The 17,430-nt window shown below is 36.6% G+C and overlaps 2 protein-coding genes across 18 annotated transcripts in view; one reads left to right on the top strand and one right to left on the bottom strand.

Moving 5' to 3' along the window:
• Sltm (SAFB like transcription modulator) overlaps positions 1-8,506 on the bottom strand; it is a 44,656-nt gene extending 36,150 nt beyond the window's left edge. For 5 of the 12 annotated variants that reach the window (XM_078049543.1, XM_078049545.1, XM_078049547.1 and 2 more), the window contains exons 1-2: positions 8,230-8,504; positions 7,179-7,266 (exon numbers count right to left, since the gene is read on the bottom strand). In XM_078049543.1, the coding sequence (XP_077905669.1) occupies positions 7,179-7,266; positions 8,230-8,391 (250 nt within the window). In that variant the 5' untranslated portion in view covers positions 8,392-8,504. The other 7 variants (XM_078049539.1, XM_078049540.1, XM_078049542.1 and 4 more) reach the window with 5 other exon arrangements.
• A 30-nt stretch (positions 8,507-8,536) lies between these two features.
• Positions 8,537-17,430, top strand: part of Rnf111 (ring finger protein 111) — a 126,884-nt gene continuing 117,990 nt past the window's right edge. For all 6 annotated transcript variants that reach the window (XM_040273969.2, XM_040273968.2, XM_040273967.2 and 3 more), the window contains exon 1: positions 8,537-9,251. In XM_040273969.2, the coding sequence (XP_040129903.1) occupies positions 9,175-9,251 (77 nt within the window). In that variant the 5' untranslated portion in view covers positions 8,537-9,174. The remainder of the gene's footprint in view (positions 9,252-17,430) is intronic.

The following is a 17,430-nucleotide window of genomic DNA, read 5'->3' as shown; positions in this document are numbered from 1 at the left end:
TGCTCAATATTATTTATTTCTTGGAGTAAGTCCTAGGTTGGACACTATATTAGACCCAAGGCCTGGACTTCTACCTGCTTCAACTGGTCCAAAGTAAACAAGGTCTGGACTTCTATCAGGACCAAATGGGACAAAGGTAAGAGGTGATACAGCAGTCAAACTACCCTCATGTGCAACCCCATCCTATCAGCAAGATTATATACTACTAACTTTCATGATGCCACCAGATTCTATAGGTCCCTAACATTTGTGAAATCACACAAGTGATGACTTAAAGAAAAATCAAATTCCTTCTACAATCCAACAAGTAAAACTACCTTTAGCACACTTTCATATAGTTAGTGTTCCATTTAACCCTGTGCCTGCTACCAATTAATCAACAAACAGCTCTACCTCTTTTGTTCTTCAAGGAATTTAGCCTAAGCCATAGAAATGTGAATTGGCCCAAAGCAACATGATCACGATGAAGAGGCTAACTGAAAGTTTAATGTAGACCAAGCCTAACTTAATGCTTTGAGGAACAAAATTAGAAAATATGAAAACATTGTCTGAAAAAACAAAATACAAATGGAAGCAAGATTAACCTCCCACATATTTTTAAAAACCATATTTTTAGTTGTAGACGGACATAATACCTTTAATTAACTGATTTTTTTAATGTGGTGCCAAGGATTGAATCCAGTGTCTCACACATACAAGGCAAGCGCTCTACCACAACTTAAGGAGTATAGTAGTATCATAGCAACAGATGACAATTTTGAAGTTACATAAAATTTATTTAAATGTTCTTTGCATGATTTTAGGGTCTGAAATAAAATGGCAAAGTAAAACCACATACCAAAGTTTTCACTAGAAACATACCTTAACAAGTGAATTCCTACAGGTCCACAGAAAGTGAGCTGCTAGGGCCAAGACATGTTTCAGAGCTCAGAATTCTAGGATTTTAGATTAAGTGAAATCTCCCAGTGCCTTCTAGCATAGTATTTCAAGCAATCATATAAACATTTAGGCAATGAAATATATGCATAGTCACATATCAATTAAATGCATGCATATTCATATCAAATGGATAAATCACTTTATCCATCACTTTTGCCACCAAACGTAAGAAAAAACTTTCCTGAACAAAGGTTTTCAGAACTTTTGTTTTTCAGGATTATAAAAAAAGGATTATGGATCACCAATTGATTTTTCCCTTCAAAGGAAAACTGGTTCTTCATCTAAGGGTTTACAATTTCCTTTTTTAAATTTAGAAGTACCTCCCCAAACAAAATTCATTTATTAAGTCGATTTTTAAAAAGTAATTTTGCCAAAATATTCTGTGGCCAAGTAACTTTACTCTTTAAATATTCAAGAGGCTACTATGAAATGCTTAAAAAAAAATAAGCTTAGTCATAAGATTCAGAGAATAAGCCTAATGAAACAATATTAATGCTTCCAGCTACAACCTCTCCCAAAGTGCATGCAGTAAATATCCTAAAACAATCAAAGACAATGCCTTGTGTAAACTGCTTGTGTTTTAGCTTCTATTACAATGGCATTTTAGTAATGAAGCCATATCTCTAAAGCAACTTGTACACTGTCTTAAATATAGTCATCTAATAGTTTATTTTTAAAAAAAAAAAATTTACTTATAATTTGAGCAGTAACCCACACCTGTAATCTCAGGAGGCTGAGGCAGGAAGATGGCAAGTTTGAAGGCACTCACAGCAACTTAAGAAGACCCTGTCTCAAAGTAAAAATAGGGCTGGGGATATGGCTTAGAGGTAGAATGTCCCTGGATTTAATCTCTAATACCACCACCACTACCAAAAAAAAAAAAAAAAAAAAAAAAAATCTACTTTTAGGGGAATGTGGAAGACAAAGAAAGAAAGAAAGAAAGAAAAAATACATGCTACGAAATAGTTTATATTCATTATAATAAATCTGGAAATACCAAAAGTATAATTTTAAACTCTCTTAAATGTATAAGATAACCAGAATAAGCAATTTAGTGAGATCCTGTTTCAAAAAAGGGGTGTGGGGGAGGGACTGGGGCTCGGTGGTAAAGTACCCCTGGGTTAAATCCTCAATCTGTGTATGTGTGTGTATGGTGGGGTGGACCAGGATGAACATTTCTGGCATTCACTCATACACATAAGAGATTTCTTTTTTAATATTTCTTTTTTGGTTAGATACAATACCTTTATTTTGTTTGTTTATTTATTTTTATGTGGAGTTGAGGACTGAAACCAGGGCCTTGCGCATGCTAGGCAAGGGTTCCACCGCTGAGTCACAACCCCAGCCCCCCCCCCACATAGGAGATTTTTGAAAGGTGATAAAAACTGGGTTCCTAATGGGTTAACTTTTATATCTATCAATTTTTAAAAGTCCTGCTTAACACTCAGAATAGTTGAAAGAATCAAACAAAGCAATGTAGAAGTTTTTTGAAAAATGTGAAGTATAAAAAATACTTTGGAGACTGGTAGGGGGTAAGAGAGATGAATGGAAATGATGTTAAATTTCAAGCTTTAATCTAGAACAGTCAATAGTTCTTAACTCTAGTTGCATTTGAGAATCAATGCGTCTAGAAATGACTCCTGGGCCCACAACAGGGAAATGGAAATCCAATCTCAGTGGGGACACATAAGCCTAGTGTCTCTTGTATTTTTTAAAAGTTCAAATGACTCTCTGCATTGCAGAGTGTAGACTACTATTTAGATGATTGAATGTAACTAAAGAAGCATAAAGAAGGTTATCATTTTCAGATTCTCCAGATAAGAAAAAAATTAAATTCTACCATTAATAAAACATGTATATAGTATGAAACTATTCTAGTTGTTGAAAAGTGGGAGGGCAATGTTTAAAATAAACTTCCTACAAGCACTTATACACATACCTACACACACCTTAGAACAACAAATCGTTACCCTTATGACAAATTAAGGGTAGCGGAATTAAGAGCAATTTTCACTTTTTTTGTATTTTTCTGGATCATTTTATTTTTAAAATAGAAACATTTCACTCTTATAACATGGAAAACATTACCATAAAGGTACAATGCAAACTAGTATTGTGAGGTAGTAGGAATACCATATAAAGCTACTCAGGCTGTGAACTTTACAATGTGAACAGTTAACTCCTGGAACTACAAAACACCAAGGCCCTTATTATTATAGTCAAGAGTATAGTTGATTAAATCAATCAATAAATTCTACCCATAAAGTCTAAGCCACTGTTCAACATCTTCACTAAAACCTTTTCTTATGTCATCAACAAATTTTATATATATATATATATATATATTCCCCACCCCCTGCCCCGGGCATAGTGCTATATGCCTGTAATCCCAGCAACTCAGCAAGCTGAGGTAAGTTTTGAGGCCAGCCTCAGCAATTTAGTGAGGCCTTAGAATTTAGTGAGACCCTGTCTCAAAATAAAAAATAAAAAGGGCTGGGGATTTAACTCAGTGGTGAAGCACTCCTGGGTTCAATCCTCAGTACCAAAAAAAAAAAAAAAAAAAAAAAGAAAGAAAAGAAAATATTTATTTTTTCTGTAATTCCTGCAAAATCAACAAAGAGAATAAAGACTAAAAAGTCTTCCTCTGTCTCTAATTCAGAATACCTAGAAGATGACTGATTCAGAAAAAGTACTGCAACAGAGAATTTTAACTCTCTACCAGGATTCTTGATAAATATTATAATTGATATTTTTAAAAAAATGAAAAAAGTATCAAAGTGCTTTGGTGATAAATATATTGTAAATTAGTTTCAACATCAGTAAACCCATTATATATAATTCTGAATACTATACTGATTAACCACATAACTTTTGCTGAAGTTTATAGGTAATTTTAAAAGTTAAAAATCTAAACAAAAATAATATTGCATTAACAGATGAACCAAGACTTTATAATCTCTACAACAAGCTAATGAGGAATTAGTTCTACCTGTTTAACTGCTTTCTTGACATACGCCCACATAATTCAACAGTAAATCTCACTGGGTAAAACTTTCATCTAGGTTACTTATTAAAAGGCTCCTAGCAAAGAAACTGTAAAAAAGACTCAGAAGGGAAAAACAATCCAAGACACAAACTGTTCAACTATATTTACTACATGTAAACAGATTTTATAAATGTTACTATAAATACCAGAACCCACTATAACATAATCAACACTTATTACAAGTAAGTGTTTATAACTGTATTTTAAAAAGTTCCACAGTATTCTTAGGTTGGGTGCAGTGGCACACAACTGTAATACCAGGATTGCAAATTCCAGGCCAGCCTCAGCTACTTAGCAAAGACCTAAGCAACTCTATCTCAAAATAAAAAATAAAAGGTCTGGAATGTGACTCAGTGGTTAAGTGCCCCTGGGTTCAATCCCCAGAACAACAACAACAAAAAAGTAGGTTCCTTTTAACATGTCTAAGCACAATCATTTTAACAGGCTTTCATTGTGTGCACACGTGAGAGTGGGATTGCCCCGTTGAGCAAAACCCCCAGCACATACAACTTTTAAAAAAGAAAAAGCTACCCTATATTTATCTTCTAAAAGAATAAGCTCCATGTTTCACTAAAGTAATTTTTCCAATTCCATGAAATTTCTTTCTTCCTTTCTTATCATTTAACTTTTATTTGCTACCTTAAAAATATCATAAGGATTACCTTTCCAGATAAGCTATTATTTATGTATATATTTTAACAGAAAGTGCTTTTGTTCTTTCTTCTGATAATATGTAAGTATTAAATTTCAAAACTAAGAGTCTTATAAACTAGTAAAATTTCCAATTTCACAGTAAAAGAAACAAAGTAATTGAAGGGGGAAAAATGGCATGACCAAGATGAAATTATTTTCAATATAGATACCACAAAGTAATAAAATTTGGCAAAAATAGTTCAATGTAGTAATTTAGCAACTAGACTGAAAAACTGACATAATGGTAAAAAGCCAATACTTACTTGTTTATAAACTTAGTTTTAAAAATACATTAAATATCAATCTTGATCAATTTTCCTTACAGAAGTTTGATCTCTAAAAAATGTTTTTCAAACTTCTTAATTAAAACAATCTTAGGGAGCTGGCAGATTAGCTCGTGGTAGAGCACTTGCCTAGGATGGGTGAGGACCTGGGTTTTAGCCCCTGTATAACAAAGTAAATATAAATAATAATCTTATCTACAGGTACCTTAATTGTAAATTAATTCAAACTAAGTTCTGATTTGGGGTTTTACACTATGCTCTTTGTAATTTATACAATATTCAGAATAATGGTAGGTGAAATTCAAGAAGACTAGAGCTATTTGTCATGCATGTCCTAGAATAAGGCTTATTAATTAAGTACTCAGTAGTCTGTACCAAACTTCTAAAGACCTTATAACACCTTAACATCAAAGTTATGGAAAAAATAAAGTTCAAGTATCTTATAATCTTATTTTTAAAAAATATTTATTTATTTTTAGTATTTGGCTGACACAACATCTTTGTATGTGGTGCTGAGGATCAAACCTGGGCCGCACGCATGCCAGGCGAGCGTGCTACCGCTTGAGCCACATCCCCAGCCCTCTTTATAATTTTATCAAAGGAAAAAATAACACACTGACAAAAATAAATGCTTATTCTTTAAAAAATACTGATACTGAAAAATTCCTTAAGTATATTGCTGAAATTATTTCTAAGGGTAAGATAAATGAAGTTTCTAGTAAAAAAAAAAAGGAGGGGGATATAAAAAGAAAAGTAGGTGAGGACTGAATAAATCAAATGAAATTTACTCTAAATGCTAAAATCATTAATAGTCAACTCAAATAACTTGGAACTGTGATTAGTACACAGCATCTGTCATATTATCACAACATGCCAAATAAAAGATATGAGTCAAAACCCTAAGAAAAATGGTTAATTCTTAATATACTTATTTTTTAATTTTTATACTTCTCCATTTTAGAAGATCCATTTGACTTCTCAGCAGAGGAATCTTGACATAAGCTTCTCTAAACACAGAGTAATGTATCTTTCAAGGTGATACAAATGTATCTCTCAAAGGGCTACACTGAGTCCCCATTACATTAAAAGCCACAGCCCTTCTTACTCTTCTAAATTCTATCTCCACCTCTGCCATTCCCATCTCACCCAGGAAATGCTTCTTAGCCCTTTTCAATTTCCTTTTGACACAAACAGGGGTCTCTCAAAATAGTGAGTTGGACTAGTCCAGATGCTGTTTTCCTTAAGGATAAAGTTCAAAGTCCCTCTTTTCAAGATTAACCAATTCAATTATTTTTTTCTAATTATAATCACTCAGTAGTAGTAGTATCATTTGGATCACACAAAGCAGTAAAGAAAGTTATGATTACAAAACAAAATGCTTTAGATGTCATGACATATTCTGCATGGAAACTATAGATAGCTACCAGGTTAGGATACAGATATAAGTCATGTCCACCCTCTGCCTGTCCTTTGAAGGGAGGGATTTGCAATTATCCAAATAAAGAGTTTACTCACCAGATGCTTCAAAAAACACCTAAGTGTTACCAAAATGTTTATTCAGCTATATACTAAATCACCATATCCTGGAAATATACCTAGCCTAATTTAGAAGTTATAAAATAAAAATCTTTAACATTCCTATAACTTCAAACTTTTTTTAAAGCTAATTAATCATGATTTCCCCCCCCCTACCTTGTTAGTACAATTGGTGAGGTCTCTTTGAATTTCACTGAAAATTATTAGAATGTATAATGGCATAAATGCAAATTAAGTTCACCAAGTCAAACAAAATACTAGCATTAAAGTTAAAGAATTTTAAAAAAACTAGAGAGAACAGCAAGGAGCCAAGGTGAAAGATTTGGTAGGAATTCCATCAATACTCTGCCAATTGTGGGGCAAGGTAGACAATATTAAAGTGGATTTTATTCTTCCAAGTCTTCACACTATGAAGAATCATTACGCAACTTGACTTTACACTTTTGTATGGAAGCAATAAAGAACTGTTCTAACTTTCTGATCAGCTTCAGCCGAATCTTAAAGGATACAAGTTACACAGAGCCTGGCAACAGTAACTTTTCTTCCTTGACCCAAGAAGGCAGAGTGCCAGAGGGAAATAGCAAAGAGTAGCACTATATAAACAGGGCAAGTGGCACAAGAGCAGAGGCAAGTTATATAACCAAAATATATTTTAAAATATGTTCATAACTCGTAACAACCTTTGCCTTTGGTTGGTTTCTTGTTTGGAGTATCAGTTGAAACAGTTAATTCAATATTATCTGGATCGCCTCCTTCCTCTTCAATAGCCTACATTAGAAAGAGAAGTTAATATGCTACACAATCTATCTAAACTTATTTTATAAAAAAAGAAATGAAAAAAATTAGCAAACCTCAAGCCTCAAGACATTAGAATTGCCAGTTATCTCATAAACCGACTTCAAAAATTAAGCTACACCAAAGAGTGAAGGAAACTTTCAGGGGAAAAATATTAGGTATCAAAATCACATGGAGCTTTAAATTCTACCGAGTCGATAATTAAATAGCTTACATCATTGTACTGAAGAAAAATCTAAATATGCTCTATTGCAGAAAAGTTTCTATCTACTAAAGGAAATAACTAGTTTTTTTTTTTTCTTCCTTGATCTCTATAGCGCAAACTTACTGCTCCTCTACTACAATTCCACCGCTCAAATAAACCAGAAAGCTAATCAGGGATGAAAACGGTTATTATACTGATACAAAAACTAAAAGCCCAGAGGAAAACAAGACCTTTTTCTCACCCACCCATCAACTCCCACTACCAATTACCCCCAAGATGGGGAGGAAACGGTTGGGCACAATTAAACGGTAACTTCGCAGAAGTCACCAAAGTAACCATTCCCTCCGAGCCCAAGAAATGCACACGCTCACCATGGCTAAAGGCTGGGAATCCAGCGCCTCCCAGGTCTCCACGATCGCCCTTGGGAGGCCGCGCCGGCCGGCCGCTGCCCTCGCAGCCCGGCGGGGACGTCCCGGGGGAGGCGGGGCGCGCTCGGCTGCGGCGGCCGGTCCCGGGTGGCTCGCGGGCCCGTCGCAGGCCCGGCCCGGCGCGCGGGGGCGGGGGCGACACGGGAGGGTCTTCGCCCTCCTCGCGCACGCGGGCACCGCCCGGGGCCTCCCTACAGCGCTGCCCCGCGGGTCTTGGCGGCTGCGGGCAGCCAGGGTCTGCGGCGGAAGGGGGGCGCCGAGGCGCGGCCTAAGCTTCTCTTCGCGGATCTCGCCGGGCCTCACCTGCTTGAGTCGGGAGACCAGCACAGTCTTGACTCCGGTGATGTCTAAGTTCCGCCGCTTCAGCTCGGACTTGAGATCGATGACCCGCAGATCGGTGATCTTTTTACCTTCCGCCTGACCCGGGGCAGCCGAGGCTGCCACAGCACCGGTAGCGGCAGCCATCTTAGAAGAGCAGCGCGCTGCCGAGGCAGCGAGTGGGCTGCAGGGCGGCGGCAGCAGCGCCAACTTCCACCCAGGCCTCGGCGGCCGGCGGCGCCGCGCAGCGCTGCGCACAATGAGCCGCTGGCCCCGCCCCCGGTCCGCCACCCCGGCGCAACCTGCAGCCGCAGCCGGCACCCGGATGACGGGCGCGCGTGCGCAAACTGGCGCGGGGACAGAGGAGGCGCGCTCCGCGAAGCCGGCTGCGGCCACTTGGGCAGTGCGACCCCGCTGCGTGGGCTGCGAGGTCAGCCACGTCCAACCGCACCAACGTCCGTCGCGCCGCGGTTCCCCGCGGCTTCGTTAGCCATTTTCTTGCAACGTCTCGAGTTTTGAGCAACAGCAGTGGGCTGGACGCTACCAGGCATAGATAGTTCGCTCGTTACTCAACACAGACGAAGGGGGCGTGTGCACGCGCCGAACCTCTCGCAGGGAAATACTTATTCAGTTCTGCTGAATAATCGAAAAAATATGGCCAGTGGGCACTAATGAACTGGGGTCCCCGAGTTCCACTCCAAACCTAGGGCCGTCCTGTGCGACACTGTCTGTCTCAGAGAAAAATGTCATGCTTTCAACCCACTAAAGCTTACTTTATTTCAGGGCTCCCCCTCCTTGCTTGAAAACCAGGAAAACTTCCACTTGTTACGTGCCTCGGTTTGCCATCCTCCATGGTGGACCCGACGACTTAACACGAAACTGTTTACTGAATGAGGAAATCAGTTTTAAAATACTTGTTGCCATAATCATATGCGATGTTCACTGTTTTGTCCCTCAAACTTTGGGATTCCAAGAACGGTGACCTTATGGAAGACCGATCAGAACAAGTGAGTACCTATTCCTAATTTTAGCCAGTATAATTAATTATCAACACATTGATGGAATGAAACTATAAGTTCTATAAACTGAGTATGATGCACGATTATATAGTCTGGCATTTCCTGCCTCTCCCCGCTCCCCCCACACCCCCTCCCCCAATCATTTCCTGGTTTTAAAACTGAAATTGATGAGGTCAGGACTCACTTTAGGTTGCTTTTAAAAATTTTTTTTATCGAATAATTAGCTCAAAAGGAGGAAGACTTTATAAAATAATTATTATATAAATAATTATATAATTATAATTATAAAATAATTATGTTATTTAAAATAATTCCTGACGTTCAAATAGTTCTTCACGGTTTCTAAGACACTTTGACATACAGTAACCCCCTTAATCCTTCCCAACTCTACGAGGTAAATCTCTCCAAGGCTTAGAGAGATTAAATGACTTGTCCATGTTCACACAGCTGGTAGGTGGCATAGCTGTGCTCCTGATCCCAGCCTCCTGATTCAAAATCCAGTTCTATCTCTACGAAAACATTGGTTTCACAGTTATGAGTTTTAGAATTCAAAGGCTCTTTGGAAATTTTCTGGCCCAATCTCTTCTCCCTCTGTCTCATAATTTGGCTCACTCCCCTCCACTCTCATGTAAATAAAGATTTTAAAAGGTTTACTAAGGGGCCAACAAGTAACTATTGGCCCGTTTGCTTTAAATGTCAGATTTCAACCCAATGTCTTTCCCACTCTTCCTGTGGACACTTTATTTATTTATTCTTATATTTAATTTTTGGTACTGAAGACTGAACCCAGGGGTGTTTAACCACTGAACCACATCCCTATCCTTTTTATATTTATTTATTTATTTATTTAGAGACAGGATCTTACTAAATTGCTGAGGCTGGCCTTGAACTTGCAATCCTCCTGCCTCTGCCTCCCAAGTCTCTAGGATTATGGCATGGCCACCATGCCCAGCTACTTTCTGTGTATAGGTTAGAAGCAGGAATGGGGGTAGGGTGTGTTACAGCAACCCAAAACTAGCAGTATGTTTAAAGGGAATGGATTTTTATTTGACTGTCTTTTAAGAAAACAAAACAAAAAATCTATAAAGAAGTTACCTTAAAATAGGTATCTATTACTTCTGATCTAATGCACTTGAGGAAGCTATAACATCACTAGCCAAAATGCTGAGAGTATTTAACCTGAATCTGATAAAGACAATCAGACAATTGTAGTTGAAATAACCGATCTTCTGGACTCTTTAAAAAGAGCAGTATTGTGAAAATGAAAGCAATAGAATTGCTGTAGAATAAAAATGACTAGCTGGGGATGTAGCTCAATAGTAGAGCTCTTGCCTACCATTGTCCTGGGTTCAGTCCCTAGCATTGCATAACAAATAAACAAACAAAACCCCCAAATATTCAAACTGTTAGAATAAAAATGACTAGACAGCTAAATTGAATGTGTGATTTTGTTTTGGATCCTGAATCAAAGTGAGGAGGAAGGTGGCTACCAAGGGGACAATTAGAAAATTTGTGATGATTGGGAGTCTTGACATATTAGATTTTGTCATTATACCAATGTAAAATATTTGGAGTGTGATATAATTATGTAAAATGTCCTAGTTCTTAAGTGATGGATGCTGACATTCTTGGAAGGTGTTCTGTCATTCTTTCTGCAGTTTACTTGTGATTGGGGGAAAGAGAAAAAGCAACTGGCAATATGTTATCAATCATTAAAATAAATGTAGCAAAATGTTACTAATTGGGGGGATATAATAAATTTTACAGTGCTTAAACATTTAAAAAATAGATTTGAAGTTACTCATGATAACTTGTGGGGGAGACCCATACACAAATCTATGGGTTCTTTTGTTTGTTTGTTTGTTTTTTTTTTTTTTTTAAAGATAGAGTGAGAGAGGAGAGAGAGAGAGAGAGAGAATTTTTAATATTTATTTTTTAGTTCTCGGCGGACACAACATCTTTGTTGGTATGTGGTGCTGAGGATCGAACCCGGGCCGCACGCATGCCAGGCGAGCGCGCTACCGCTTGAGCCACATCCCCAGCCCTGTTTGTTTGTTTTTAGTAGAGAAAATATAAAATGGAGAAAATGTCACTTTTAACATAGAATATTTAACTTTGCCATTTAACCTATGAGTATTATTTTTAAATAATTCACTTTTCAATGAATGTTTCTTTGGTACAATTTTTTGTTACCATATTTTAGTATCTTAAGTTAAGAAATATGAGAGTTTTTTCTCAATATTCAGCTTATTGTTTGGATATATTCCATTTCATTTTTCCTACAGTTAATAGTCTTATCTCCCATTCTTTGCAAATGCACTAGACAGTGTTATGGATAAGACCAATATTTGACCTGTTCTAGCTACAACTATTTTATATACATATTTATATTTTTTCCATGTAACAAATAATCTTCAAAAAGCAATAAGAACCTACATTTTTTGTATAAACCTCTTACCATTTGAGTTTTTGGCATTCATGTTATTTTGATTCTATAAAATCTTATTCAACAAATATCTATTGAATATTCGATATCTTAAATGTATCTTAAATCAATTGTGGGAAGGTAATGATTACCTTACGTACCTTGTTCATTATGTATGAGCTCCTACAGAGTGTACACTCAATTCTGATTACTTTAATGAAAACAGAAACTGACTTGCCCTTATGAAGTTTACACTCTGATTTTAAACTGAAACATTAATCCATCATAAAAACATGTAAAATTGCAACTGTAGCTAGAGAAATGAAGAAATAGAACATAGAGCTCTGAAAGCTTATAATAAAAAACCTTTAGGGTTGATCAAATGATGGTTATTTTATGGAAGTAAAATCTGGCATTAAAAATGTCAGTAATTGGGCTGGGTTTGTGGCTCACTGGTAGAGAGCTTGCCTCACATGTGTGAGGCACTGGGTTCAATTCTCAGCACCACATATAAATAAAGGAATAAAATAAAGGTCCTTCAAAACTAAAAACTATTTTTTAAAAAATGTCAATAATTAGTCTGAGAGCACAGGGTAAGTTGAAGGTCGAGAATGATTCAAATTCATTGCAGTTTTAAAATTATGACATCTTGTTTTCCATCAAAGTTTATTTGCATTCCCAAAGAGTTTTCTTCCTTCGTCCTAATGCTAAGTCCCAATCTTATACTGTTTATTCCATTGTTTATTTCATTATTGTATGAGCTTCTATATAGTGTACACTCAATACTGATTAATGAAAACAGAAACTGACTTGCCCTTATGAAGTTTACACTCTGATGTTAAACTGAAACATTAATCAATTTGGGGGGGGGCACTTAAACTCTGCTAACCATTTTCCTGTTCAACACCATCATTCCTTACTCCTACTTTGGAATATACTTATTTATTTATTTATTTATTTATTTATTTTAGAGAGAGAGAGAGAGAACGAGAACTTTTTGATATTTATTTTTCAGTTTTTGAGGACACAACATCTTTGTTTGTATGTGGTGCTGAGGATCGAACCCGGGCCGCACGCATGCCAGGTGAGCGCGCTACTGATTGAGCCACATCTCCAGCCCATGGAATATACTTTTAAACATTTCTTATCTTGCAACATCTTTACTTGACCCAGCTGTTTCCTGTTGGCAACAGTTGAATTATTGTGTTCGTCTCTTAATGGAAAGTGCATAGCTTCTGGTTATGCCAGAGGTAGTAAATCAGATACAAAATCCTTAAGCAAATATGTATTTTTAAAATGTACATATCAAAAGCATCAAAGAACTAACAAGATAGTGAGAAATTACTGGGCAAAAAATTGAAAGCAAAATCAAGTGAGAGGAGCCCATCATTTGGAGTAGAAGGAGGTATTCGCTAATGTTCTAAAGCTGTTGAGATATTGAACATCATATTTGAATGATTTGAGAGTCAAAGATACAAAAGGAAAAAAGAAAATCTTTTCATGGTACTAGAGATAGAACCCAAGGGTGCTTTGCCATTGAGCTACATTCCTAGCTCTCTTTATTTTTTATTTTGAGAGGTCTCACTAGGTTGCCCAGGCTGACATCCTGCCTCAAACTCCTAAATTGATGAGATTAATATATAGGTGTGCACCATGGCACCTACCCAAAGGTACAAAATTTGAAGACTAGGATGTGCTAAAGGAAGGAGACCATTTCAGGCTTTGTTTTGAGACATTACAGGGCTCTCTGTGGAAGAAAAGATAAATTTGTAGAAAGGAAAACCTGCATGGACTTCAGCTATGCTTGGCATCACACAGATAACATGAAGTCATATCCCAATACCTATATCACATTAGTGCCATTGCTATGCAATTATAAATAATCTCTAAAGGAATATACAGAAAGGTAAACTATATCCACAAATATTTCTACAAATATTTAAAATATTGCATTGTCTAGCATTCACTCAGTCTCACAAGGAGACAAATCCCATGAATACAAACTACCACAAACAACAAAAAATAGGTCCTAGGTTCTGCAGGTAGTAGTATTACCAGATACCTATTATGAATAAGCAAGTAACTACAACTTGAGAAATTAAAAAGTATCATTACAGAATCAAGAAAAGAGTCAGTAGAAATTCTAGAATTGAAAAATGATATAAATAAAACCAAGAAATTGGTTTATGGATTCTTCAGTATATTAGACACAGCTGAGATAGATTTTATGATATGGAGAGTGAATCAGAAGAAAATCATATAAGGGCTAGAGATATAACTCAGTGGTAGAGTCCTTGCCTAGCATGTGTAAGGTCCTGGGTTCAATCCCTAGCACCATAAAACAAACATAATTAACCAAGGAAAGGCAAAAAGATGGGAAGTATAGAAGAAAACATATTAATTAGTGTCTTAGCAGGAAAAAGATTAAAAACTAGAATTGAATAGGTCAGGTTTTTAGTTTGTTTTGTTTTTCCTTACACTGGGGAAAAAGCCTAGGGTACTCTATAGCTAAGTCATATCCCAGTCCTTTTTCTATTTCTTTTATTTATTTATTAATTTTAGGTGGACACAATATCCTTATTTTATTTTTACTTGGTGCTGAGAATCAAACCCAGTGCCTTATGCATGCTAGGCGAGCACACTACCACTTGAGCCACATCCCCAGCCCTTTATTTCTTTTTTCTTTTCTTTCTTTCCAGGGATTAAATCCAAGGGCACTTAACCACTGAGCTGCATCCCAGTCCCCCTCCCTTTTTAATTTTTTTTTTTTTAGTTGTAGATGGACACAATATCTTTATTTTATTTATTTATTTTTATGTGGTGCTGAGGATCAAACCCCCCAGTGCCTCACATGAGTTAAGCAAGTGCTCTACCACTAAACTACAACTCCTGGCCCCTCAGCTCTTTTTATATTTTATTTAGAGACAGGATCTTGCTGAGTTGTTTAGGGTCTCGCTAAATTGCTGAGGCAGGTTTTGAACTCGAAGTCCTCTTGCCTCAGCCTCCTGAGGTGCTAGGATTACAGGCTTGAGCCACTGTTCCCAGCACTATTTGTTATCTTAAGACAGGGTCTTGCTTAATTGGCCAGGCTAGCCTCAGATGTGGGATCCTACTGCCTGAGCTTGTGGAACATCTGGGATTACAGATGTGTACTACTGCACCCAGCTCAACCCAGACAAGTTTAATAAAGGATTATTTCATTTGTTTTTTACAGTGCTGGGGATCAAACCCAGTGCATTAGGTATGCCAGGCAAGAGCTCTGTGAACTGAGTTATATCCCTAGCCCAATAAAGGGATTATTAACAAAGCTGTGAGCAAGGTTTAGTGAAATCACAAAAGATACTATGCTTGGGTTAAAACTATTGGAAGCTGTTACTAACTCTAAGCCTTATAAGCAAGGAATTAATAAATTATTAAAACTCAGAAAAGATAGCCCTATGCAGAGGACTGTGTGACAGGCCCATGGCTCTAATGGGGGATATAGCCATGGTGACTTCATAGCAAGGAAGCCATGGGATCGTGGTAGCAATAAATACACCAGCCTCAACCTAGATGATATTATCTATTTTAAAAATTGTTAGAATTTATGAGATAGTTTAGCTTAGTTTCTGGATACAGTGTCAATTTCATTTCTATATAGCAGTCATTAACAAAATGAAATATTAAAAAATCTCATTTAAAATTATTAAAAGTCAATCAAATTTAAACTGGTTATATATTTATGCCACAAAATAATAATATATTTACAATAATATCAAAAATATCAAGTGCTAGGCTGGGGTTGTAGCTCAGTGGTAGAGTGCTTGCCTAGCATGTATAAAGCTCTGGGTTCAATTCTCAGCACTACATATAAACAAAATAAACTAAAGGTCCATCAACAACTAAAAAAAATTTTTTAAATATAAAGTTTCTAAGAACAAAGCTAATAAGTATGTGGAAGATTTTGTATAGAAAACTATACAACTTCCTGAGGGAATTATGAAAGACCTAAATATATGGAGAGATATCAGGTTAAAGGATTTAAAAAGCTCAGTATTGCTGGGTGTAATGGTGCATGCCTATAATCCTTGCAATTTGGGAGGCTGAGGCAGGAAGATCATGTTTGAGGCCAGCCTGGGCAATTTAGTGAGATCCTGTCTCAAAAAATCACTGAGTATGTTGCTTAGTGATAAAGTGCCCCTGGGTTTAATTCCCAATACCACAAAAATAAATAAATAGCTCAATTGTAAAGCTATCAAGTCATCCTAAATTGATATATTTATTCAATGGAGTGTGAAGCAGAAAGCTACCCTATTTTTGAGAAGAATTAGAGAAATTCATTCAGATTTTATGTGGAATGCAAATGATTAAGAATAACCAAAACCCGGCTGGGATTATGGCTCAGTGGTAGAGCGTTCGCCTCTCACGTGTGAGACCCTGGGTTCGATCCTCAGTACCACATAAAAATAAATAAACAAAATAAAGATATTGTGCCTATGTGTAAATAAACAAATATTTTAAAAAAAGAATAACAAAAATCTTTTGTTTACTTATTTATTGAGTGCTGAGATCAAACAAAGAGCCTCACACAGGCTACCAAAAACCTCTGAAGAATGAAAACCAGGCATCAGCACTTGTTGTGTGGTAGGTCAAGCATTATTTTAAAGTGTGGAGTTAGCAAAGAGATTGACAGACCAGTGGGATAGAATAGAGAGATCAAAAATAGATTCATGGGGCTGGAGTTGTGGCTCAGTGTTAGAGCGCTCCACTGGCACGTGCCGGGCCCTGGGTTCAATCCTCAGAACCACATAAAAATAAATAATTGTTGTTGTTCAACTACAACTAAAAAATAAATATTAAAAATAAAATAGATTCATGAACTTGTTTTTTTCCCCAGTCTAGTACCCCAGAGCAGTGGTGTGAGGACAGTTTTTTTTTTTTTTTTTTTTGATAAATTACGCTGGAATTGCTCCTTTACATCAAACACTAGAAATCAATTCCCTGTGGATTGTAGATCTGAATATGAGAGGAAATAATGTTTTTAGAAGATTTTCATGCTGAGAACACAATGTCACAGTGTATAAATATAAAATGAAAAATAAAAGTGGGGAAATATTCAAGGTAAGATGTAAGAAGACTACACACAATGAACCATGAACCAAGAAAACTAATAGGCAAGGACATCATCCTGTTAAAGCTTTGTATTTTTCTAGAACAAATGCAGACAATAATGAGGGTTCTGTATAGTTTCCTGACCCAGGAAATAGGTTGTTGTTGTTATTGTTGTTTATCTTATTTTGATTTTCCTTTTTTTGCAATGGAGAATCCTTTGGAGTTCAGTCTCTAATATCAACTAGATTTTCCATTGTGTTCAGTTATTTGAGGGAGAAATATAACATATCAGTCCTTCGATTTGTCTCTTCAAAGATCAATTAAGAGAATATTGTTAGGATCTTGGATTTGGAAAAAATTTACTTGTAAGTACACAAAAAGCACCAATTACAAATGAAAATATATTTTTATTTATTTTTCAGTTTTTGATATTGGGGATTGAACCCAGGGCTGCTTTACTACTGAGCTCCATCCCCAGCCCTTTTTATTTTTTGAGGCAGGTTCCCACTAAATTGCTGAGACTGGCCTTGAACTTGTGATCCTCCTGCCTCAGCCACTTGAGTCACTGGGATTAAGGCATGCATAATGGCGCCCAGCCAAAGGAAAAGACTGATATAAATGACTACATTAAAATTAAGAATTTCTGGATTG

This window comes from Ictidomys tridecemlineatus, chromosome 5 (genome assembly GCF_052094955.1).
Source record: "Ictidomys tridecemlineatus isolate mIctTri1 chromosome 5, mIctTri1.hap1, whole genome shotgun sequence".
In the NCBI taxonomy this organism is placed as follows: Eukaryota; Metazoa; Chordata; class Mammalia; order Rodentia; family Sciuridae; genus Ictidomys; species Ictidomys tridecemlineatus.
The sequence above is the reverse complement of the archived record's forward strand: the minus strand, read 5'-3'. Positions and strand labels throughout refer to the sequence as shown.